Source organism: Cryptomeria japonica, chromosome 1 (genome assembly GCF_030272615.1).
Source record: "Cryptomeria japonica chromosome 1, Sugi_1.0, whole genome shotgun sequence".
Lineage (NCBI taxonomy): Eukaryota > Viridiplantae > Streptophyta > Pinopsida > Cupressales > Cupressaceae > Cryptomeria > Cryptomeria japonica.
The window spans coordinates 552,192,682-552,220,200 of record NC_081405.1 but is presented as its reverse complement, the minus strand read 5'-3'; the positions used below and the strand labels follow the sequence as shown (position 1 = coordinate 552,220,200).

Here is a 27,519-nt window from a genome sequence, read left to right as displayed (position 1 = left end):
ATTATTTTGTTTGAACTTTGAAGTATTAGATGAACATGAATAGTGCATGGGGTAGAAAGAGAAAAATTATGTTAATATCCATAAACAACCAAAATTAGTTCTAAGGACATGAAAGGAAAGCCAACAAAGCATAGGAACGGAATACCAAAATTATTTCACACCATCGAGAGAAGTAGTGGGGATAAATAAAGAGAGAGGTTCACCAATAAATGTATGCTCTATAACTATGTTACTGGATCAGTGGACCAAGCTTCAGGATCTGAGTCAGGTTCGAACCGAACTTGAGATCCAGTTTGGTATGGTAGGGTCCTGTCAGTTTTTTTAAAAAGAACATACCTACTGTATCAAAATGTGTTTGACAGTGACTATTGCATCAGTCTTATCCTCATCTCTAATAAGACTCCGGCACGACCCAACATTCATTTGTTGAGCAGCCGGCATATTTTTTCAATGGGGTGATAATGCCCCTTCTCTCGTTCTTGGTGGTCACATGGAAGGAGAGGGGATCCATCATGGATGGCTGTTTCACCTGCAGAAACACCTCTAAGCAGGGTTGGCTGTTTCTTTCACTTTAGGAAAGCCTCTGAGCGGGTCCACTCTCTGTAGCAGCGGAAACATGGGTTTCACCTCTCTCTTAGGAATTATTTATATTATTAATATTTATGTATTATAATATTTGCATCATAGTATTATATTTCTATATTTATATTATGAATTTTTTTCTTTTTAAGGTAAGCTTACTAGAGGGGTTACCTCCCTATGTTAAATTTGAAAAAACCAAATTAAAGAACATTCATTACATATATTTGTGCAGGAAAAATCTAATCCCTGTACCAACTTCATATCTCCTAGCTATTTTCACTGGTGAAAACAGATCCACATTGGCAGCCAGGAAGGCCTGAAGCTCCTCCATATTGTTCTGATTTATCCTCTTCCTAAATAGACTCTATGTCTTCTTATCTTGCCCTTCTTCCCTTCAGCCTCCAGGTTGAACAGCCTAACCAACACCCTGGTTAAAGGCTTCACACAAATGTGATAGATGGCATTCGTTATGGGCAGGTAATTAGCTTGAAGCTATTACAAACTGACCGAACTGGATGCCCCAAAAACTCTACCCTAGGGCCTACGTGATCACGGTAAAGAATGTGCAGCACACTAGGCCATTGTGGACATGGCCATTTTCCCATAGCAAAGCACCAATGACATTCAATATCAAATCCTTCGCTTGCTCTTCATGATGGTGGAAGAGTCAAGCAATCTGCTGCTTGTCCGTTTCCTCCCTACATGTAAAATTCCTTACTGGGGACTGACTGTAATTAAATGTTTATGACCAGATTATGCAGAGATGTATTGTTTAACTTAGTTGGTTATTTATTGAGATGTATATGAATTTCATTCATCAATATATATACCGTGCAGTCCAACATTAACTTTCATGCTTATTGATCATTTTTCCATTGATTGAGCAGACATTGTACACATTCAATATAGTATAATTAAATGTTCATGGTGCACCTGTTAGTTCGCGGGGTTGGCAGTGCCAAAGATTATCGCAGTAGTCCTCCGGAAGAATCTCCGTATGCCCATTGGTTGTCGACGTGGAAATACACCTGTGAATGCCGACGTTTCACCACTCTAACCCGAACTCTATCCCCGCTTATCTTCTACGGAATAGACAAATAGACCCCGTCTACACTCCTGTCACAGCCATTGCGTGTTGTTTGTGTTACCACGCAGTAGGAGATATACCTGATATCAGGCCTTCTTGCCACGATATACGAGATGTTTGTATCGTCTTGTCTTTGCGTCCAGAGTTGACACCCCGATACAAGCGTAAGGAATATGAGATCGTCTGGTCTCTGTGTCTGGAGATCACACCCCAATACGAGCATAAGGAATATGGAGGATATACTCTGGTCTCACGACATTCCACGGAAATATACCAGCACGTCATCCCTCCCAGTATCACGTTGCCACACCTCTGTTCATGCTGTCATGGTTCCATCAATAGGCCAGTCTTCACTGACGAAAGGAGGTTGAATTTTGTTTGTATTCCGCCACACGGGAATGAAATTCTCTTCTCCAGGCATGCCTCAATAACTCACGCTATGCCATTTTATTCACCTACGAGGTAGTTTTATGAACTACCTTTATTCAAAGAGCGTTAACAATATAAGTTACAATATTAATTATTTATATTAATCCCAGATTAGAATATTAATATAAAAATAATTAATATCATGTCATCTTTATTTTCATGGTTTATTTATTTATATGGGGGAACATTACAGTCTCCCCTGCCCAATGTTGCTTGCCCACAAGCAACTGCAATCCAGGATACTGAAGAACTTGCTCATTTTCCCAAGTAGCATCATCCAATGGTAAATTCTGCCATTTAATGAGGCATTCCCTGATTGTTCTATTCCGCAAATGCTGGTCTCGGGTTTCCAAAATCACTTCGGGTATCATCTCTAATTTCCCTTTTTCATTCAGTGGTGGTAAGTTCTCTGATATTGTCACCTGCTGACCCAAAGCTTTTTTGAGACAAGATACATGGAATACATTATGTATTCTGCTTTCTTCAGGTAAATCCAATTCATATGCCACTTCGCCAACTTTCCGAATCACCGGGTATGGCCCATAAAATCGAGGCTTCAATTTGTTAGCCCTACTCCGTTTGAGGGATGATTGCCTATAGGGTTGTAGTTTGAGGTACACTAATTCCCCAATTTCAGAGTGACGTTCAACTCGCTTCTTGTCTGCATAAATTTTCTGTTGATTCTAAGCACATTGCAAATTTTCCTTAAGTGCTTTCAATATATCTTGGCATTCCTGAAGCACGTCATGAGATTTGGGAACATTACTCTGATCAAAAGCCAGATCAATAAAAGAAAGTGCATCATACCCATATAGTGCTTTGAAGGGAGTCATACTGATAGATATATGATAAGTAGTGTTATGGCAGTATTCACCCAAATATAGCCAACAAACCCATGCTTTTTGATGACCAGACACATAATTACGAAGGTAACCCTCAATCCACTTTTTTACTATTTCTGTCTGTCCATCGGTTTGTGGATGATAACTCGTGCTGTGATTTAACTCGGTACCTGTCAATCTGAAAAGTTCCCCCCAAAATATACTCAAAAAACTGCTATTTCGGTCACTGATGATATTTTTTGGTAAACCATGTAAACGGAACACCTCTCGAAAGAACAATTCTGCGAGCTGAACAGTTGTGAATTCTGTAGTGATAGATAAGAAGTGTGCAAATTTAGTTAATCTATCAACCACAACAAAAATGCAATCTTTACCTTGAGATCGTGGTATGCCTGTAATGAAATCCATAGATATACTTTACCATTTCTGTTTTGGTATAGGCAAAGGCTGCAATAGACCCGTAGGATAAGTATGCTCTGCTTATTTTGTTGGCAAGTGATGCATTCTTTAACATAACGAAGGACATCATTCTTAAGTCCTTTCTAGGCGAATCTTTCTCTTATCTGCCGGTAAGTTTTGAAGTAGCCGGGATGCCCTGCTAGAGGAACATCATGGACTGATTGGAGGATTTTCACTTTCAACTTTGATCTTGGGATCGAATAAATTCTGTCTTTGTAATAGATAATATCATTTACAACCTTATATTTATCGTCTTGTGTATTACCATCTAGCAAATCACAAGCAAAAGAATCCTTAGAATATTCTACCAGCAATAAAGATTTCCAATCAGCTGTTATCACAGATAATGCATTTATTTCAGGCCTTCTAGATAGTGCATCTGCAACAACATTGTTTTTACCTTTCACATATTCAATTTCGAAATCATAAGCTTGGATCTTACTGATCCACTTTTGTTGTGTGTCATTCAAGTCTTTCTGTCCCAAAAAATATCTCAAATTGTTATGGTCAATTTTGACTACAAATTTGCCACCAACCAAATACTGTCTAAATTTTGCCAATGCGTGCATGATTGCCAACATTTCTTTGTCATAGATAGAATACAATCTCTCTAGATTATTAAGTTTCCTGCTTTCATATGCTATAGGATGTTTATTTTGCATTAAAACTGCTCCTATTCCTTCACCAGATGCATCACATTCCAAGATGAAAGGTTGATTAAAATCTGGGAGTGCAAGTACTGGGCAAGAGCTCAATACCTTTTTCAGTTTCTCAAAAGCTTGTTGTGCCTCCTCTTGCCAAAGGAATGCCCCCTTTTTGGTAAGATCTGTCAACGGTGCCCCTAGCTGTGAAAACCTTGTGACAAACCTTCTGTAATAACTGCATAATCCGAAGAATCCTCGTAAATTTGTGAGACTTCGTGGTGGTGGCCAATCCATAATGGCTCTTATTTTTTCCTGATGAACTTGTACACCTGTAGCACTGATCATATGTCCTAAATACAAAATTTCTGTCATTCCAAATTCACATTTAGAGGCCTTTGCATAAAGTGATTGAGATTCCATAATACCAAGAATAACATCAATATGTTTCAAATGATCATCCCAAGTTTTGCAATAAATCAATATATCATCAAAGAAAACTAGCAGATATTTCCTCTACTGTTTGTTAAAAGTATGATTCATGCAAGGCTAGAATGTTGCCGGAGCATTTGTTAACCCAAACAGCATAACCAAGAATTCATAATGACCATAATGACAACGGAAAGCAGTTTTTGGACATCCTGATCTCTTAACTTAATTTGATGATATCCTGACCTCAAATCAATTTTAGAAAAATAAACAGCACCATGTAATTCATCTAACAACTCATCAATTCAAGGAATTGAATACCTGTTTTTGATTGTCTTTTTGTTAAGAGCATGGTAATCTATACACATGCGAAGAGTCCCATCCTTCTTTTTGACCAATACTACAGATGATGCAAAAGGACTAGAACTGGGCCCGATATGTCTCATATCCAACAATTCCTTAATTGCCTTCTCTATTTCATCTCTGAATGTTTTAGGATGTCTGTAAGGAGTTGTGATAACGGGTTTTGCACCTTCCTCTAATTCAATGGTATGTTTAAATCCTCTGTCAGGCGGGACCTCTGGAGGTATATCACTGAAAACCAGATTATGTGAATCTAATACTTTCAATAAATCTTCTTGATAATTTTTAGATTCAAAACCTGATACCTTGTTGGAAATTAAACATTGTGCTGACCATGCCACATCTCCATGTCTGAAAATAGCTTCCATTCTTTTAGCACTGACGATCCTAGGACCATTGTTAGACATACCACGAAGGACTACCTTCTTATCATCAATTTTAAAAGAAAATTCCAATCTTTTAAAACTCTGTGTATATTCATGTAATGTTTCCATCATTGGTGTCAGCCAAATCAATCACATAAAAATCATCCGTAACAGTGTAATTGCCAAGAGTAATATTCAATTTAGGGACTTTATGAGTGCTAGATAAATTAGTTCCACCTGTTACTCTAACATCAAATCCCTCATGTTTTTCAGTCTGCAAACCATGTTTTTCCACAAGTGCTGCATCTATAAAATTATGAGTAGAACCACTATCAAGCATAACAATCACACGTTGCCCATTCAAAACGCCTCCTAACTCTGAAAATATTATAATGCGGAGTTCCTGTCATCGATGCTATTACTCCTCTTTGTTTAATACCTGTTTTTGACTCTGTGTTCTGTGATGCTTGTTCTATGTTAGGATCAACATTCTCTTCATCCTCACTGTCAGACATAACCTCAATATAATGAATTTTTCCTTTCCCTAAACATCTATGTCCAGGCTGCCATGCTTCCCTATAACTGAAACATAGTTTTTTCCTTCTAAGCTCTTCCCTCTTCTTTATCTAACCTGTTTTTAAAGAAATTATCTTTATTGAAAGGTTGTTTGTCTTTTTCTGGTTTAGGAGGTGGTCTTTTATTAAAAAAGTTTCCTTTTGAAGATAGTTCTAATTCTCTTGCTCTTTTGACAGCTGTTTGTAAGGTAAGAGGGTTTAAGGACTTAACCCAACCTTCGAGGGAATCAGACAATCCATCTATAAATATTACAATCTTGTGTCTTTCTAAAATTTCAGTAACTAAAACTGCTAATTTTTCAAATTCAGAAATATATTGCTCAACAGTTCCAGTTTGCTTAAGCTGAGTCAAATCTTTAAGACGTAATTCAGGATCTTTAGAATCAAACCTGTCAATAAGTTTCTCAGTGAACTCAACATAAGTACTTATCAAATTATGACCCAAGGTTACTTGCCCATGATGCCACCATTCATGTGCTACACCATCAAGATGTAATGCGACATATTTAATTGCCTCATCTTCTAGCATAGGATTTAATTGGAAGTATGTGTCTAATTTTTGCACCCATGTCCGAGCCGTTGTTTTACCTGTTCCATCAAAATAAGGAATGGACATTTTTCCAATTTTTCTTTGCAATTCACTATTGTTTCCTCGCTGTCCTCTTGGCCTATGTTTCATTCTGACATCTAAATATTCTCTAAATGTTATTGTTGATCTAAATTCTTCTCCAGAACCTAACCAATCATGATGTATTTCTTCCTGTATTTCTCTTATTTTAGGTTCATTTTCAGGCTGCTGGTTTCTAGCAGTAAATGTAGGCATAAAAGGTCTGGCTGTCCCTGTTCTTTCTGGCTGATATTGACAGATTGTTCATCTCTACCCCCATTGTTTCCCCCGTTATTTTGATGTTGATTATTTTGTCTTCCATTATTTTGGCGCTGATTCATATTATTAGCCATAAATTGGGTCATCAAATTGGTCATTCTGTTAACATTATCTTGCATATCTTGCTGACTTCTGATTAGTGCAGCCAATAGGTCCCTATTGTTATCCAGGTCTCCCATGTTGGTTTCAAAAATAAGTTCCTAGTCAGTTTCTGTGTGGCTATCTTCAATTTCAAACGGAATAGATGAACTACTCTGTGCTAAAGGTGAGTTTTGAAATCTGTTTTGACGGGCCCTAGTGCTTCAGAAATTATAATTTCCCTGGTGCATACTCAACCGTGCATTAAGTTTTCATGAAGTTCCTAATCACCCTGCAGGCCGGTAGGATTCAAGCTCTGATACCACTGTAAAATTCCTTACTGGGGATTGACTGCAATTAAATGTTTATGACCAGATTATGCAGAGATGTATTGTTTAACTTGGTTATTTATTGAGATGTATATGAATTTCATTCATCAATATATATACCGTGCAGTCCAACATTAACTTTCATGCTTATTGATCATTTTTCCATTGATTGAGCAGACATTGTACACATTCAATATAGTATAATTAAATGTTCATGGTGCACCTGTTAGTTCGCGCGGTTGGCAGTGCCAAAGATCATCGCGGTAGTCCTCCGGAAGAATCTCCGTATGCCCATTGGTTGTCAATGTGGAAATACACCTGTGAATGCCGAAGTTTCACCACTCTAACCTGAACTCTATCCCTGCTTATCTTCTACGGAATAGACAAATAGACCCCGTCTGCACTCCTGTCACAGCCACTGCGTGTTGTCTGCGTTACCACGCGGTAGGAGATATACCTGATATCGAGCCTTCTTGCCACGAGATACGAGATGTTCGTATCGTTTTGTCTCTTCGTCCGGAGTTGACACCCTGATACAAGCGTAAGGAATATGAGATCGTTTGGTCTCTGCATCCGGAGATCACACCCCAATACGAGCATAAGGAATATGGAGGATATACTCTGGTCTCACGGCATTCCACGGAAATATACCAGCACGTCTTCCCTCCCAGTATCACGTTGCCACACCTTTGTTCATGCTATCATGGTTCCACCAATAGGCCAGTCTTCACTGACGAAAGGAGGTTGAATTCTGTTTGTATTCTGCCACACGGGAATGAAATTCTCTTCTCCAGGCATGCCTCGATAACTCACGCTATGCCATTTTATTCACCTACGAGGTAGTTTTATGAACTACCCTTATTCAAAGAGCGTTAACAATATAAGAACAATATTAATTATTTATATTAATCCCAGATTAGAATATTAATATAAAAATAATCAATATCATGTCATCTTTATTTTCATGGTTTATTTATTTATTTGGGGGAACATTACACTACACTCACAATGAACTTTGAAGTGATAAGCCATCTAGTTCGCCGATTTTGGCCTCACATCCCCAATTTAATCCTTGTTTCAGACAAAGGAAAATTAAAATTTCTGTGAAATCCGCTGTCACTAGTCTACTCATAGATATTTTTCCTATGATCCATGACCCTCCCTTCGCCACACTATCTGTAACTCATCACCATGAGAACATGTCGATCTGAACCTGCCATAAGAGAATACAACAAGATTCTGAGGGAGATAATGTAGGATAATCTTAGTCTCTCCTCTCAAGGGCACCCCTTTGTCAACGGGAATGACCTGTGATGGACTTTGTAGCACATAATCAAAGGTCACAAAGCAAAACAACCATTCATTCACACTAAATTATCATACCATAGGTCTGTAGTTCTCATTGAGTTGGACCACAATCATCATACCATTACCTAATTCCCTTATCCTCCTTAAGGACTTCGCCTAGACCATTCCATGGAAGTCTCATGGAATGCATTGACAACTTCTTGAGCTCCACCCTCCGCCCCCACATTAGCTAATAAATCAGCAGCCATATTATCCTACTTGAAGATGTGATAGATAGAAAAGTCCAATCTTCCCAGATTCTCCCATGCCCTATATCTCATCGGCTTTCAATTAGGCGTTGATCACTTGCGTACTGCATCAACACAGATCATTGAATCATCTTCAATATCAATCTCCTTGAATCCTCTTACTTCACATTCCAACTCTTGAATCATAGCTTCCGTTTTTGCTTCGTTATTTGTGGTCATCCCTAAGCGTCCAGAAATCGCCCATAATAAATCTGCGTGTTCATCTTGGGCAATTTATCCGTACCCAGCCTTGCCCTTGCCCTTAGCAATCCCATCAAAATTTATCTTTATTCTCCCACATGAGGGGGGCTAACATTTAGTTTGAAGTTTTGCCTTCTTCCTCTCGGAACCAATCCCCATGTGGACTTTTAAATCCGTCCAGATTTTCATCTCTTCGTCATCCCAAATTGTATACTACAAACTACCTTTGATTGTGGTTTTCAAATTGAGCACCTCTGTGATACTCTTTTCCATCTTCCTGACAACATCCTCCCAAGACATTTTTGCGGAATTGAATATTCTACTACTCTCTTGCCACAAGTGCCATATAATCATTGACTACAATGCCAACCAAATTCTTCTCCAAATACCCTTCGATGACAGCCGTGGCCAACTCACCAAGATGTCAACAATATTGTCACTCACCGGTTCCTTCCAATTTTCCCAAAACCATTTCCAACACTTTTGTGCAAATGGACAATGAAGTAGCAGATGATTTAATATCTCTTTGGCTTCCTTACACAAAATACATCGATTCGGCCAATGATACACATCTTTTGAAGTCGTTCCCCTATTAAGATGCCTTTGTGCAACATTGCCCATGTAAAAGCTCGCCTTCAAGAAAACCATCCTACTCCAACAGAGCTCCTTTGGCAACCGTGCCACCTCCTATGTAGATCTAATGGCCTTCAATATCAAATATACCAGATGTGTGGTATTTTGTCTTTTTTTTAGCCCTGCACCATATAATTCCATCCCTTCTTGGGCTGATCACAAGTTGCCTTTTATCTAGTTCCATCCTAAACTTTTTCGTGATCCTCTTTGGAATTGGGATATTGCTAACATCAATCCAAATTGCCTTCCATGACCATTTGTGTATTGGAGATAGTGCTCCACTTTAAGCCCTTGATTTTGAGATAAAATGTCTTTAGTTTTGCGAAATTAGGGTCCGTGCCTAGAGGTGGAAACCCATCCAACGAGTCCAACCAGAAATTGGATTGTTTTCCATCATTTATGCTTTACGTAAAATGGTTCATGATAATTGAGTGGCATTTCCACAAAAAATCTCCAAATGGCCGATCCTCTACTAAATTCTAGGGTGAGTATTGTGCTTGGATCCGAATTATGTAGGTATTTTCTTTGCATTATTCAATACTACAATTTGTCTGAGTGTTTGAACATCTTCCATATGTGTTTAGTGTGGAGAGCTCTATTTTGCAACCTTAACTCCTTCATCCCCAATCTCCATGCTCAACCAACTTTGTCGCTTTTCCTAGTGAACTAATAGGATTCGCTTATTATCATTTGTCCCCTCTTAAAGAAACTTCTTCTAGGCTCCTAAAGGAGAGTCTGCTTTCCTTGTAAGTGGAAGGCATGACTTTATGAAGATGGGAACAACCCCTAAGACGGCTTTCAACATTATGATATGACCAGCAAGTGTCAGCCACTTGCCCTTTCATAACCTTGCCTCGGGTGTGTTCAATAGCATCCTTCCATAACTTAGATCTAACAGCCATGTCAAACATTGGTGCACCCAAATATTTGGCAGGAATGGCCTCTATCATGCACTCAAATACTTGTTTAATATGCCATTGCCACCTTTTATTGGTATTGAAAAAATTAAAATATACTTTTGACTTCTCTTTGTTGATGATCTGCCTCGAACACTCATTGTACGTATCGATTGTGTTTCTACTAGTTTCTGCCTCCCGAACACTAACTTACCAAAATAACATCATGTCATCTGCAAACTGTGTGTGGGTGATTGGATCCACTGCTCTAGCCACCAAGACATCAACCCATCTGCCACTCTTTTGTCTTTGCTTAATGAGACCACCTAATGCCTTTGCGATGATAACAAAAAGGAAAGGGGACAAGGGGTCCCTTTGTTGAAGACCTTCAGAGGGCCTTGCTGAAGACCTTGAGAGGAGCTGAAAAACCCCTCAAGGGAAATGTTAACTGCAATTGAGATGCAGATTGTAGATATACAATGGTATACACAGTCCAGCCAACCTTTATAAAATCCAAATTTTTCCAATACTTTCATAAGGAACCACCATTTCACCCTATCATAAGCCTTACTGATATCTAACTTGATCATCATACTGCTGCTCTTTGCTTCCATAATCGAATGCATGGTTTTGTTAACTAGAATTAAGCTGTCCACCATGTCTCTTTTCCCTTTTAACTTGAATGTATGGCTTTGTAATGCTTGTGAAACTAATTTTTCTGCTGGTCCACGTGTATGGCCCATTCTATGGAGTGAGATCACAGAGATTATTCTTATCAACAAATTCTCTAAGGTCGATCATTGTGGCACTTTTCAATCTGAGACCACCACTTTTCTCTGATAATTTTATGATGGCACTGAAGTTGCCACCTAAAATTATCTTAAAAGCTTCAAGCATCACCAACCTATCAAAGAGTTCCCCCCATTCTAGGTGCTTCTCCTTTATTTTGATGGGCCCATAAACGTTAATTATATAAAAAACAATGCCAGATAATAAAATGTTTACCTTACCAACAATCCAATCATGATGAATCTTGATGTCAGGGATCGTTACTCTTGAATTGTCCCAGAGTAATCCCAAACCACCTGCTGTTCCAATGGGATCACTGAAAGCCCCTAACCATGACTTGCAATGTTGCAAGAAATTATGTGATTCAGTTTTGCTTAATTTTGCTACCTGTAACAGAACTATGTTGACCAATAATTTGTGAGATCGCACTTGGTCACATACTGCTTGTGGGGGGAATTAAAGCCCCTGGCATTCCATGAGGTGATCTTCATTGCCCTCGAAGGGAGGTATTAACTCCCCTGGATCTCAACATGTACTCCTTAATGCTGGTTAACCCTTTCTCAATGACAATTTCTTCTCTTTTTTGCTTCTCTGGTTTCCTTCCCTGTTTCTTGCCTATCTTCTTTCCCTGATTGAGTACCTTTGCTGCTGATTGACTTATGCATTGCTGATCGATGATCCCTAGTTCATCATGATCATCTTCTTCTTCTAACTGTCAGAGATCCTCCTATCCTTCCACTTCAGACATGCTAGGGCATACTTCTCTGATTCTGGAAGAATCAAGCCCCCTCTCAACAGGGCAAAACTTTGAATCCACCTTGATGTTGTTGTCGGTCTCCTTCGCACTCCCTTCTTCTATGCCCATTATTTCCTTAGCCTGGTCAACCATCCTTATCTTTGGGGAAATAGTTCCTCAAACATCCCCATGTTTATCCAACAATTTGACTACTTCAGTCTTAATATTAACTTGCTTGGCCCCTTGGCTCCCCAATGGCAAAGAGGGTTCACATCGAGTATCCACTTTTGTAGGAGCCGGAGAAGGGGCATGGCCTCCCATCGGATTGGAGATAATATTACTGTGTCTCACCTTTGGTACCCATTTTTTTGTTGGAGGCAAAGGGCAACTGGCCTCAACATGACTTCTTCTTCCATGGTGCAAGCAATAAAAATGTTTCTCCTTGATCTCAATTGTTTGCTCCCATGTGCCGGCTATAGAATTCAGAATTACCACCCTAGGTAGAGGTCAGATAGAGATCAATTTTACATAAAGCCAAATCATCCTCACCCATGTCAACCCCAAAGACCTGTCCAAGACATGACCTGATCATCTTTGATACAATCCCCATCCCAATATTCGATTGGAAAGTTGAACATTCTAATCAATTACGCCCACTCGCATGTAGCTATCAGTTGTGGATAAATATTTTTCATCCATTTTTGGGTATCTACTAGAGATCCACTGATCTACCAAGGTGCATTACCCAAGGAGACTTCCCTCTCCATTTCATCTTCAAAATCTAGCGTCAATCAATCTGTGAATGTCCTCTTTGCTAGCCAATCTTCTGATTACCTTTCCAACAATCACTGTTGTCTCAAATAAATTCATTGTTCCACGGCTGTTGGGGATGGGGAGACAAGGGGACACGGGGACGGGGGTACAAAGGCAAAAAGTTTCGGGGATGGGTTTTGGGGATGGGGGGAGTTGGGCCTTGGGGGGGGGGGGGAACGTGTTTTTGTGGAACATTGAATAAATTATGTGTGTTTGGACAATAGATTTCAGGGAACAGCATTCTTGGTCTACCTGCCAGGCTAATCATTGACACTACAAGGCATGAAGCATATTTGGCACTAATGAAAGATGCATCTTATCATTGTCTGGCACTAATGAACGAAGCATCTTATCATCTTGCACATTGCAATTTCATTTGTAGTTTATTGCGTTTGCAGAGTTTCATATCCATTATGCGTGTTAAACAAAATTCGAATGTAATATATAGTTCATTTTATCTAGGCTTATGAATGGCTCAAATTTTATTTGCAGGTTCTTCGGCTGCTTGTCAAGATTTATGAAAAGTCACCTTCACCTGACTATATAAGTATCTGTCAGTGTCTTATGTTTCTAAATGAGCCTGGAAGTGTTGCATCCATTTTGGAGAAGTTGTTGCAATCTGAGAATAAGGTATTTTTCCCACTGCATTTCTTGAGGAATTGTGCTTGCAAGATTTGTTTTCTTGCAGAGATCACTAATATGAACTGTTTCTTTTCAGGATGATGCTTTGATGGCGTTTCAAGTAGCTTTTGATTTATTTGAGAATGAGTATCAGCCTTTCCTTCTTAATGTTCGAGATTGTCTGCCTGAGCCTAAATCTCAGTCCTATAATAACCCGACTCCTGGTCAATCATCATCTGCAGCACAGGTTGAATCTATTGGGCCAGTTTCTGGAAATGGGAGCACCGCTTCTCCCCCGACTTCTGTTGCAATGGAAACATCTGAGGATGTCCAAATGGCAGATGCAAGTGTGAGGGAGACCATCAAGCTTGGAAAAATGGATGAAGTGGATTTAAAAGAAGTAACTTACATGGAAAGACTGGCAAAAATTAAAGCAATATTATCTGGAGAAAAATCAATACAGATCACTTTACAATTTCTATACAGTCATAACAGGTATGAAATTCTGTGTTATATTTTATAGATTCATAGGATATTTAAATTAGTATCGGTGTCCTGTTGGTGCATGGAAGGATTAACATAGCAACAAATTAGGAGATTTAGTTGTATTGTTGAGATTTGACTTTGTTTGCTAGTGAAGTTTGTTTTATGGACGGCCAATTCGGCTTTCCTTCATAACAAAATTTAATAGGCATAATTCCAATTAGAATATGTTTCTTGTTGTGGCATTGATTCTGCCGCAAATCTTTCTAATATGGTGTCAGAACTTTGCTCATAGCTGAGCCTGAGAGGGAGAATTTTTTCTGTGCTGAAGATTTTGTGAGAATTTTGAAGGAGAGGAGTATTTGCTGTGAATAATTGTAGCAGTACACAGGAAAGGGTATTTGAATTCAGCACTAGTTTGGATTTTTCCTAATTTCAAGTTTTCTAGCAAGGATGAAAGCTGTGTTCATTTGGAAGTGAAATTGGTGCAGTAGGTAACAGTTTCACCCTCAGAGTAGGCAACAGTTTCACCCTCAGAAATTGCACTTTCTTTAGTTTAAGGCAAGCTGTGGAAGGCTTTTTTTTCGCTGTTTTGCTAGCTATGTAAGGAAGGCTTTTTTATCATATTTGAGCAGAGCTTTTTTCTTCTGCTCTCCTGCTAGATCTAAAAGGTAGACCCATGTAGATCTGGCCTGGTTGGAGGGGTGAAAAATAAGTGAGAAGGTGATCAAAAGACCATTTACTGAAACTTGGTGGAGGCACTCACTGTTTTCTGTGAGGAGATAGGTTTATTTATTTATTTGATCTAAAGTGACTAGTATAAAATATTTAGGGCAATTTTTTTTCTATTCGATACTTAATAATTTTAATGAATGTTGAAGGGTTTTTAATTCCACAACCTTTTAATGGGAGGGTGTTTTTGTTGTGAAAATTTATCACATTGTGTAGTAACCACACAAAGATCCCCGGAATTTGGCTTGTTCGAGCACTTTTGAGGCTTCTGTCTAACTTTTTCCATAATTTATCTGAATATATAGTATAATTTAATGTCTTTCAAACTGCTAAGAGTTTCCTCCTGAATTTTTGGCACATTGTGCCTAGTAGGGTCTAAACCATCCCTGTAAATTATTGTCCTCATCTTTAATGAATCCAAGATAGGTCAATATTTTTTATTCAGGATACAAGTAGAAGTAAAACTTTAGGAGATGGATGAACTTATTTTTGTTGGAAGGTGTGTTAATGTTAATGTCATATCAAAGAATGTTATTATACATTTAAGACTGTTCAGTATGTTCCTGACATGAGCAAGAAACTTCTTACAATCAGTGAAATGGCTAAGGTTTCTACTCTTTTTGTCAACTTTCAAGGTAAAAAATGTATTGATAAACTCCACAATGACAAGGTGGTTGCAATTGATATTGGTGAGAAGGGATTGTACAAGCTTGTTGATCTTAATGTTGCAGAATCACATGCACTAGCGGCAATCAGAAATATGAGTATGGTTTTGTGCTTGAGCACTTGAATTATTGGTATTCGTTTATGCTAAGCAAGACTAATAAGTTGAATGGACTTCGATTCATTCAAGAAAGTCAAGATGTTTGTGCAAGATGCTGAATGGGAAAATAGAGTGATCACCCATTTGATATTGCTAAGGCATGTAGGGCTAAAGGAGATTTGGACCTAGTTGATGTTGATTTATGTGGCCCCATGAAGATACTCACTTCAAGTGGAGCCTGTTATTTCTTTTTGATTGTTGATGACTTTTCTAGGAAGATAGGGATCTAATTGTTGAAGCAGAAATTTTAATGTTTCTCTTAGCATTCAAAGCCTTGGTTGAAAAGGAAGTAGATAAACCTATTAAATCAGCGAGGTAAGATAATGGAGGCAAGTTTGCCTCCAATCAATTCGAGGAGTTTTGCATGAATAATGGTATACACAAACAATAAACTACTCCATATACTCCAAAACAAAATGGAGTTGTGGAATGAAGGAATAGGACGATTATAGAGATGGCAAGGTGTACTATGCACAATAGGAATGCTATTGATATTGGGTGAAGCTTTGAATACAATTTTTTACATCTTTAAGTAGAGTTCTTGTAAGCAAGTGTCAAAATATTACTCTAGGGGAAGCATGGTGAGGAAGGAGACCATCAGTAAATGACTTGCATAGTTTTGGATGTGTTGCTTTTGCACTAATTCATGAATAGAATAGGAATAAATTAGATGCAAAGAGAAAGCCATATATGTTTGCTGGCCATAATGAGGAGCCCAAGGCATCTAGGTTATTGATGTCTCTACGAATAAGATTGTGATTATTAGAGATGTGGTTGTAGAGGAGAAGCTTTCTTCAAAGATGGTGATAAATTTAAAAACAATATCATATTGGAACTTGCTAATAAAAATTATGCAACAAATTCTAGCGTGGAAATCAAACAAGGCTTGAGGCTAGGAACATCATAAGTGCCCAACTTTTTGGGGATTTGATTAAGAGTAGTGTGAATGCCAAACTTATTGGTGAACCAACAATGAAGATTGAAGTGGTATTACCATGATGAAATATGATCAAGAGGATGACTTGCCATAGGTAATGGAAGGTTGGCCTATGTGAGTGGAGAAAAACGTGAAAGGGATTTAAAGTCTATTTCCATATTTGCAACTTTTATTTGGCATTGCCAATATCATAGCATAGTAGTGCTTGGAGTTCATTGAATATGTAAAAAATTGCAATGTTTCTCATTTTATCCCATGTCTTCTTTATTATTTCAAGACAAGTACTATGTATTATGCATCATACCACGTACCTGTAAATATCCAAGTCTGCTGACTACTATTATTAATTCTGAAATTGATTATCTCTTCCTTGTTCAGCAGACTTCCTGTCTGATTCAATTATCAATGATCATTTCATATTATTAACTATGTCAAACACACGAGATCATATGTTAAACATTTCCATCAATTCTAGGCCTTGTGGGTGTCTCAGCTAGATCTTTGATGCCCAGTTGCTGATGTTTGGCTGTTGGTAAGCTGCTGGTAGTTTTTGGTGCATCTTTTAGTAGCGATCTGTTTATGGGTTCTGGATTCCCGCTTATTCTAGAGGGTTTCAGGTCACTTCAAAACCTGTTGTAAGGGGCTTCGGGTGTCCTCAAAACCTATTTGATCCTTAATTAAAAACAATTCCATCAATTCCATACCAATTACCTGCTAAATTGCATACCGATTACCTGCTGGAATTACCAGTCTGTTAATTACTATTTGCAGATGTGTATACCTGGTCTGATTTCTTTTAATAAGTGAATAGGTTAATACTTGTAGATGTTTGTCCAAACATTGATTCACAGCTAATATGAATGCATTTAATCAGATCTGATTCTACTTCCTTTGTTGTATGCTGACTTCTGCCCTTGTTTGATGAGTGCAGATTAGATAATGAATGCTGATCTTCTTCGATTCTCTTTCTGCTTACCTTCATTTCTAAGTTTGCTAAAGGTCGGTTCTCCTTCAAATTTCCTTATAATCCTCATTTAGGTCTGCTCCTAAATCTTCATTTTATGGGCAGATATCTCCCTTCTTTTCTCCCTTTTATATCTCCCATCGGGAGGGGATCATACCTCTTCAAGGCGTCCATTTTCTTTCAGAGGTCGGCCCTTGTTAAATTAACAATTTTTTCTTTTTCTTTTTTAAATTATTATTTATTTTCTTTATTTCAATTGGGCCAAATATAGTTCCCTCTAGTTAATATTAATTTATCTACAATTCTCTTTGCTTCAGATCAGCCCAGGCACTAGATTTAATTAGCCCTAGGTCAGCCCCCTGCATTTATTTATACTTAATTACGTAAATCTACCTAAGGAACTTTTCTTCAGATCCTCTCTATAAACGATCAAAGCATGTTCTGCTATCTGTTTTTCGTTAACAGGATTTGCATCAAAAATCCCTGTGATCAACCCATACAAAGGCGGTTTGTTAATGGATGGCATGGCCGCTTGTACTGCCTCCTCATTGTTACCCATGACCAGGTTGTGTGCGAAGATAAAACCCCAAGTTAATTTTCCCCAAATCTGTACCACATTGGTTAAAAGCAATGCATATATGCGGCTGTCATGGATATGGCCATTTGATCAACTTGCTGCACCAATCATCTTGATAATATTAAACTTGGTATCTTTTTTCGTGGCTTTGAAAAAGTCTTTGAATTTGTTCTTCCTGTATTTCTTCATCACAGTCACACTGGACGCCAAAAATACAGTTGTTCGCAATTTCTCTCTGTGGCATCCCCTAGGTCAACTTCTAGGGTTTTTTGAAAGCTATCTCCAATTTTATATAGATAGGCTCCCTACTAGTATTCTATAGGAAGTTTATACATTTGGATCCATAGAGGGCCATTCCATGTCTCCATTGTCCTGGGGTTAAAGTTAAGTTCCCATGTTTGCCTTGGGGATTCACATTTTTGGCCTATGGCAAAGGCAAGCAGATTCAAAGTGATTTCGTCTACCACATCATGCACAATTTTTTTTTTCTCCTCAACTTCTAGCTCTTGCATTCATTCCCTTATGAATGAGATTAGCTTGATTTTTGAGGGGATCCTCTTGATGGTGATGACTTTGATTCTTGCATAAAACGTCGATTTGCCTTCCACTAAGTCAACTTCTAGGGTTTCTTCAAAGCCATCTTTGATTTTAGACTTTCAGATCCATAGAGGGCCATTCCATGGCTCCATAGCCTTGGGGTTAAAGTAAAGTTCCCCTTTCTGCATGAAGATACATCCCCTCTCAATTTCCCAGACTCCACTATTCAATATGTTTTCCCTACTCGCTTCAAAGCCGAATTCTACCACCTAAAATCCCTTTGGTAGAAAGAAATTTCTCAACTTTAATACATTTTTTGTCTACCCATCTTGTCATAGCATCCCAACATAATGTTCTACCTAGGACATGGCCAATTTATGTAATCTGCATCAATTCCTTAGCATCCCCGTCAATGATCCTGGCAACATTCATAGTTTTGTGCAGTTTTTATACTCGCTCATTCACAAAAGTCTGTCCATTGCCATCTCTGCCCTACAAAATTTGCATTTGTGCTTGTCTCAGAAATGTTTAACTAGAGTTGCATAGCTATTGGATAAATATGTTCTCTTGTAAATTTAAATTATATGTTTTGATTTTTTTAAATTTCTGCTCTCTATGTAACCATCTCGTATACCAGTACAAGTACATGTTTTTTGGTAACTTGGGCTTTAACATATTTTATACTATCACGATGGATTATAGTAGCATACATAATGCTTGAATGCAACTCAAAATCAAATGATATGACCATTGGTTACATCTTTTCTTCAATCAAGTCAGCTTGATGTGTTGTGTAATCTCATACAATGGTGCCAATGGTTAATCGTGTTTATCTACATTCATACTCGGTGTTTGATTATCTAGTATTTTTTTCACTTTGGATATAATATATCGTAAGTGTATTATTGCACCTAAACAATAAGTTTTCTTAGGATTCCTCAGTAAACAGTTAGGATAATTAGGATAGTTAATTGATCTCACTTAAGTAGTCAAGAATGATGTGTATACCCTGACTTGAGGTACACAAGTGCCATCCTTACCTCATCAACCCTTGATTAATAATAGTTAGGTGCTACCTCTATTCAGTCAAGGCCACCTTTGCCTCAGTTAAACTGAGTTTATCTTGATTGAGAGTGATTGAGAGTTAACTCATTCCTCTTGGACATGTCATCTCATTAATGCATGCATCCAAGAGGCCTATCTATTTGTACAGCATTATTTTGTTCATCTGGATTTGTGATTAGTTTATAGATGTTTTGGTTTTGTGTGAATTCATGTTCATGACAAATTCCAAGTGTCACTGCATGTTGGAGAGTTATGTTTCATGCAAGTCAGCTGAAAATACTTGAATGAAGATTCCTGTCAACACATACAGAAATGCAAGAAACTAATACATGCTGTATGGTGAAACACCTCTACTCATATTGAAATGAACCCAAGAGTATGGAGGAAAAATTAACATAAATGCTCACTATAAATTCTCGTGCTATTTTTTCTAAATTAAGACACAAATAGAATATATTCTCTTCTCAAACTTACAAGACCTGTTTCTCAGTTATTCCATTTCTCTGGGACACTGAAAATATTTTAAGAAACATCTGTTTACTGTCAATTTACAACTGACATAAAGAGAAGTTTCCAAATGATCCTTGTTTGGCATCAACAATACGTATTAAGCTGATCATGCAGTTTATCTAGCTTTTAAACTCATGTATTATTTTGTCTCAATATGTATTAAGTTAATCATGCATCTTATCTAGCTTTTAAAAATCACATATTATATTTGTCTTACTAATTTGATTGTCTTCTTTTTCAGAATTAATGCTCAGATTGCAATATTCATTCTTCCCAGTGGGAACCGAATTCTTAGGTTGTAAACATCAGTAATCTTGTTAGCAACATCCTTGTGTGATTATTTACTATAGTCCACTGACTGTGATTAAATGAATTGTCTCATTGTAGTTACTCCATGACAGTTTACTCCAAGGTCTCACTTACAGTCCAGATGCTGCATTGAACAATGCACACAACTCACATGTTTACAAAATAATAGACCTATTTATACTTAAGATTAAAAATGAAAGAACAGTAAATGTGTGATATAATGTCGATGCAAACAATCAAATGAAAACAAATCTTTAAAAGGAAATAAAATTGTTTGATAAGTGCCGTGATAAAGTTATGTGTTTACCAACTTGACATTGATAGTTAATGGTTCTTGGAAACTTTTTCACTTCAGATTTGATAGATACTATATATAAAAATGATAAATTTACAACTACTTATATGTTGAGCACAATACGACATGATTCTAGTAGGGAGACAATTATTGTAACTATGCACTTCATTGGAAATTTCTCTACAGATTGGTATAACTAGATACTGTTATATTTAAAGGATTAGTTCACAACTAAATAGTGTTGAGTGCAATGCAGCTAATCTAAAACTTCCAAAACATGAATCAATATCGCAGAAGACTGGGAGTATTTTTCCATAGCATTTTTTTTCAAATTGGTAAATGTCAATAAAAACGGAAATCATAAGAGAAACAAATACCAAACTTAATCTCAATATAACAGTGCTGCAACTTCAAAAGGCTAAGCTGCCTCACACTGGTGAGCACATATAATTCACTTATGGCGAATAGAAATATCATTTGATAAGGAACAGGGAACTGGGTGTCTGCTTGCTTGCATCACAGTTATTTTGGGGCCATATTCAAGGTCCCACTTTTTGTTGGAGGATTATTCTCAAGGAAGGTTTCTTTCCAATGTAACAGAGTCTGATATCTCATTTAGAGGGAGCAGTTCTAATTGTAGGCTAAGATTTTGTATTTTGTCTTTCATCTTCTATCCTGGAATCACTGTTTAAGGATGTTCTGCTTTGTTTATTGCTGACCAGTGTATTTACATGTTCTCTTTAGCCTTCTGTTTTTAGATGCAATGCTATAGTATTATAGATAACAGATCATCTGTAATTTTGTTCTCCATGCAATATTTATGCTATTCACAAATATTAATGCAAGTTTTTTTTCACTCATTCTACTATTTTACCTGTTTTGTAATTATTGTGGTTGTAACTGTACATGTGATGTTACAGGTCAGATCTTCTAATTCTAAAGACAATAAAGCAATCTGTTGAAATGCGAAACAGTGTATGCCATAGTGCCACTATATATGCCAATGCACTTATGCACGCTGGAACCACAGTAGATACGTTTTTGAGAGAAAATCTGGTGATATTTCTTTTCATTGTTGATTTGGCCAACTGCTGATAGGATTTTGTCAAATGCATGCTACTTAAGCTCTTAACTTGTGTTGGCAGGAATGGCTCAGTAGGGCCACAAATTGGGCAAAGTTCAGTGCTACTGCTGGTTTGGGGGTTATTCACCGGGGTCACCTTCAACAAGGTCGATCTTTGATGGCTCCTTATCTTCCTCAGAATGGTTCAACTGGTGGTGGAAGCCCTTATTCTGAGGGTGGGGCTCTATATGCTTTAGGGCTTATTCATGCCAACCATGGGGAAGGAATCAAACAGTTTCTTCGTGATAGCTTGTGCAGTACAAGTGTTGAAGTGAGTCTCCTCAAGTTTCAATTAGTTCCAAGACACATCTAAGTGATTTAAACAACTGTTCAATTTAAGGCATAATACTTTCAAGCTACTTATTATAGATATGTGGTGATTTTTAAAGGTAATCCAGCATGGTGCATGTTTGGGGCTGGGATTGGCTGCTTTGGGAACTGCTGATGAAGAGATTTACGATGATATCAAGAATGTTCTTTATTCCGATAGTGCAGTTGCTGGAGAGGCTGCAGGTATCAGTATGGGATTGCTTATGGTTGGCACTTCAAGTGAAAAGGCAAGTGAAATGCTTGCATATGCACATGATACTCAACATGAGAAGATTATAAGGTATCATTGGTTGTTAATCTTTATTAAATTATCATTAATTGAAAACTTGTCATTAGAGGAGTTACCTGAAAACCTTACATTTTAGATTCTAGTATTGTATTTTGAATGTGTGATCATGAACAGAGGCCTGGCCCTTGGAATAGCACTAACTGTCTATGGAAGGGAAGAAGAAGCTGATACGCTTATAGAGCAAATGACCAGGGATCAAGATCCAATTCTGCGTTATGGTGGAATGTATGCTCTGGCTCTGGCGTATAGGGGCACAGCAAATAACAAAGCCATACGTCGTCTGTTGCACTTTGCTGTCTCAGATGTCAGTGATGATGTGAGAAGAACTGCAGTGATGGCACTTGGATTTGTTTTATACTCTGAACCTGAGCAGGTATGTATCTTTGCTATATTGTGCACCTGTATTTTTTATTATGAACTTAGATTTGGTCACAGGATGTTCATCAGGAGTGTGAATTAGACTATCTTGATTCTTTACTACGGGCTTAAATATAACTGCAAATTTTACAGACCCCACGAATAGTATCTCTGTTGTCCGAATCATACAATCCGCATGTCAGATATGGAGCGGCTTTGGCAGTAGGCATCTCTTGTGCAGGCACAGCATTGAGCGAGGCTATTTCGCTGCTGGAGCCTTTAACATCAGATGTTGTAGATTTTGTTCGTCAAGGTGCTCTTATAGCCATGGCCATGGTTCTGATGCAAACCAATGAGGGATGTGAACCTCGTGTTGGTAGCTTCAGGTACAATGCCCTAATATTTATAAGCTTTAATTCATTTTTTGAAGTTACTTAATGTTTTGGAATTGGTAAAATGCTAAGTTACCGGTTCCGGTTTGGATTCGGGTTCGGATTCGGCGCAAAAAAAAAATTTTTGGGTACGGGTACGGGTTCGTCCGTACATATATATATATATTTTTTAATTTTTTTTAATATATATATATATATGTTCAAACTTCAAACATCAAAATTATATATGTTCACAGTTCAAACATACAAATATGAAACATCAAACATACAATGTAACTTTCCCATGCAATGATACATAGATGATAACAGATAAATCATAAATCAATAAATCATAAATCCATAATTGCCAATGCCAATAAATATTCTGAATTAATGGCTTGGGTTGGATGCTTCAGATGAAGATGAATATGGAATTTAAATCCCATAGATGGCTTGTAATTTGAATGTTTAACTTTATACTTTATTGTGTCATGACATTTTCACATTTTGAAACTTGAAACTTGAATATTATCTTTTTTGCAAATTATGAATATGATTAAAAATATTGTTTTTTTATTGTTTTTAAATGCTTGCTAACCCGTGGGCCCCGTTTTTGGGAACCCACGGGCTTGGGTTCACCCGGGTCCTCCTGGGTTCGCCCTGGGTCCCACCCGGGTCCTGCCCAGCCGCCTGGGCAGGACCCGGGTGGGACCCAGAGCGAACCGGACCAGGACCAGGACCGGGCACGGACCAGGACCAGGACCCAGCCAAAATAGGGGAGAACCGGTATCTGAGGTAAAATGTGAACACAAATGAAGAATCTCCATCCCAAGAACATTTTTTATAATTTAGTATTTCAACTTGTTTTCTGTTGAGATATTTTGTTGCAATAAGTTTCTCTTCAGCCATTCGTTCTTTTTGGCATAGTTATTTCTTTTGATTTTATTTGTTATTTGTCATGTCTAAAATGTCAGGCGCCAACTTGAGAAGATAATTCTTGACAAGCATGAAGATACCATGAGCAAGATGGGTGCAATTTTGGCATCAGGTATTTTAGATGCAGGTGGTCGGAATGTGACCATTAAGTTGCTTTCCAGGACAAAGCATGATAGAATCACTGCTGTTGTTGGTATGGCAGTATTTAGCCAGTTCTGGTATTGGTATCCCCTTATATATTTCCTAAGTCTCTCTTTTGCTCCTACTGCTTTCATTGGGCTCAACTATGACTTGAAGGTCCCCAAGTTTGAATTTTTATCAAAAGCTAAGCCCTCACTGTTTGAATATCCTCGTCCCACAACACCTCCAACAACAAATTCTGCTGTAAAATTGCCTACTGCCGTTCTGTCTACATCAGCAAAGGCTAAAGCCAGAGCAAAGAAAGAAGCTGATCAGAAAACTGTTATGGATGAGGGTAATGCACCTGGAAATGTGAAGGGTCCAAAGTCCAGTGATAAGGATGGAGAAGCAATGCAGGTGAATGAATATTTGGCATTTAGATTCTCTGGTTTAATGGTTGTCATCTTAGTGCTATCTTTTAGTTGTTTTTCTGTTCCTTTTGTGACAAATGTAGTCACCTATTGTTTCATTTGTTTGAAACATTTTTGGTTGCTTGTCTAATGAATTTTGATTGCATGTTGCAGGTTGATGGTGCATCTGAAAAGAAAACGGAAGCTGAGTCGTCTGTTCAGATTATAACAAATCCTGCTCGAGTTATTCCAGCACAGGAAAAGTACATCAAGTTTTATGAAGCAGGTCGCTATATGCCCATTAAATTAGCACCATCAGGATTTGTGTTACTAAGAGACATAAGGCCATCTGAGCGTGAAGTGTTCACTTTGACGGATGCACCATCCTCACTATCATCACCTGGAAGTGTCTCAATTCCCCAACCTTCTGCGTCAGCTATGTCTGTTGAGGAAGGAGAACCTCAACCACCACAACCATTTGAATATGGTACATGATATCAGCAGCGACTGGACAATTTGTTGTTACAAAAATTGAGGAGAATTTTTCCTTGAAAGAACTGCTTCCAAATGTGCCTCCTGTTTATTTATTTTCCATTTCTCAATCTTAAAAGAAATCAGTTATAGCTTTTAAAAGCTTGTGACGTTGGCCTTCTTTTTGAAAATCTTAAAGGCTACGCAGCTCCTGTTGTCCACACTATTGAGCACGATATATGAATGCAGAAGAGCAAAGGGCACTTTATGACTTATTTTATTAGATGTCCAATTGATTGGAACAAGATTGCACTTCCGGACATTTTAGGACATCAGAAGTTTAGTAATTAAAATTCCATGTTTTCCTAAGGTGGCAGAAGGGGTGTACTTAAACTCAAGTGCTATAATTTCATCTCACACAGAGATGTCTTTTGTTATTAATTTCATTGGGCCTACCTAGATTCACACACATTTTTTAGTAATGGTGCCCCTCACCCCACACTCATTCTCATATAGAGGAAGAAAATGCAGTACCCAGTTTTTACATTCAGAGTTATCTGTTCTGTAACATAACTAGTACATGCTTTCATCTGAAATTTAGTACTCATGATCTTGCTTGCATCCTTTTATTTCAATGTGGCACTTGACAGTATGGTTGCACTTTGCTAAGACAACAATGAATACACCTTAAGATCCAGTAATATGTAATAGAAGTAACGCAGTGCATTAAGTTTAAAATTGGGATATAAATGGCAATGAGATAAGCTGGACCGCTGTTCGGTAAACTTGTGACTATTGTACAAGAAGTGATAAATCCTAGTCGATGAATATTATCGAGGACATTTTTGCATATTTTTATAGGAGAACTGATAATGTACAGGATATTTATGTATATTTTGGCTAAATATAATTGAGACATAGTTACATTATCTATCGTAACGACAGGGAATTAAACCCATATAGGTTAATGTTTTGTTCCAATATGATTTTATTGGCGTGCAACCTCCTCTGGGGGCTGACTAAATATACATTGATTTTAGGTTTAAAATTATATGATAATTTAACGCTATTTTGATGTATAGACAGTTTCATTTGATTTGGAGACCACCATGCGAAGGAATCAAATATGCTAAATAACAAAATCTCGAAAAATCTAATATGATATTTTACATATATTTAAAGACGCTTGAATGTCATGGAAATTTGTGGTAGTTTGTCACCAAAAATTAACTCGGGCATATGCCACTTTAATTTGAAGGCCCTTTAATATTTAGTTCTAGTTTTTCTCATGATTTATTTGGAATAGATTTTTTAAAGACAACCATTGAGGGATGAAATATTGTGTAATATGATTAAGAAATATATCTATTTTTTTTTTTTTTTGATTTTTAGCGTGTATTTTTAGCCTGGTCCAATTGCCAGGTGAGGCCTCAAACCAAGGGGCCTCATCCCCGTTTTTACATATCTGAGGTATTAACACCTCTAAGCATTAGTTCTAACATCAACAGCTATTACCTCCTTATCTCTCCAATCTCCTCTCCTTATCACTCCATCAATAACCCCTTATATCTCCCTCACCTAATCGCTCCATGTGTTATTCGCCCTCGTTGGATTGCCGGTCATAGGACCCACCACCACGTCAGTGTACGGGAATTGCACAGGGAGAGGCATTAATGCCTCCAGCAGACAGCACCAACCGCAAGCTACATGACGGGACCGGAAGCACGAACCGACGACCTCCCTCCTCTAGCCCAGGCACACACGAGTGAACGAGCGGGGATTCGAACACAAGACCCACTATCAACAGTGGGTTGCAATTACCGTTGCACTGCGGGGTCAACCCCTAAGAAATATATCTATTGAATATATGGAGCTCGTGTGTATTTGATGATATACTCTGAATAGCCATTTCAATGATAGGAGGGAGAACCATAGAAATGAAGTGATTTTTTCTGTGCTAATTTACTTCAAGTAAATATTTCAATGACGTGTGGTAAATCCATCAAGGAGTGAAGGACTGGGTTATTAAATGTATCTTCATACTGGACAGAACTCATGTAAACATCATTGTTGTATGCTATTGCATTTTGCCCATCGTCTGCACGGATGTCCTAGGCGCTTGGCTTACATGTGATGTTGATTGATTTGAGTCGCATCCCATTATCTAGTCGACCATTAAAATCAAAACTAAATTAATTACTAGACAATAATCATCCCTCACATCACTTGTTCCTCTCCTTGGTTCATTTCAGCATTTGCAAAATTGATCCAATTCACTTTTTCACTTTCCGTCGAATCATTCTGTGCTAGTTTTTGTGTAAAATTCTTTTGAATTGTGTATCTAAGACAAGTATCAGTAGGCATTGGAACATTTAGCCTTGTATCAATTGTTGATTCATCACTAATTACTCTATAAACACTAATTACTCTATAAACCTTCATTGCTTCAAAATCACTCTTACCTCTGTTTTGATGTCATATTACCGAAGTATATATTGTCATCAACTATATTTCCAAATTTTGAAACTCTA

At 37.8% G+C, this 27,519-nt stretch overlaps 1 protein-coding gene across 2 annotated transcripts in view; it reads left to right on the top strand.

Moving 5' to 3' along the window:
- LOC131044891 (26S proteasome non-ATPase regulatory subunit 1 homolog A) overlaps positions 1–25,534 on the top strand; it is a 37,593-nt gene extending 12,059 nt beyond the window's left edge. For both annotated transcript variants that reach the window (XM_057978368.2, XM_057978369.2), the window contains 9 exons: positions 13,221–13,358; positions 13,447–13,844; positions 21,502–21,637; positions 21,727–21,975; positions 22,094–22,314; positions 22,438–22,696; positions 22,834–23,066; positions 24,026–24,524; positions 24,692–25,534. In XM_057978368.2, coding sequence (XP_057834351.1) covers positions 13,221–13,358; positions 13,447–13,844; positions 21,502–21,637; positions 21,727–21,975; positions 22,094–22,314; positions 22,438–22,696; positions 22,834–23,066; positions 24,026–24,524; positions 24,692–25,012 — 2,454 coding nt within the window. In that variant the 3' untranslated portion in view covers positions 25,013–25,534. The remainder of the gene's footprint in view (positions 1–13,220; positions 13,359–13,446; positions 13,845–21,501; positions 21,638–21,726; positions 21,976–22,093; positions 22,315–22,437; positions 22,697–22,833; positions 23,067–24,025; positions 24,525–24,691) is intronic.
- The last annotated feature ends 1,985 nt before the right edge of the window (positions 25,535–27,519 follow it).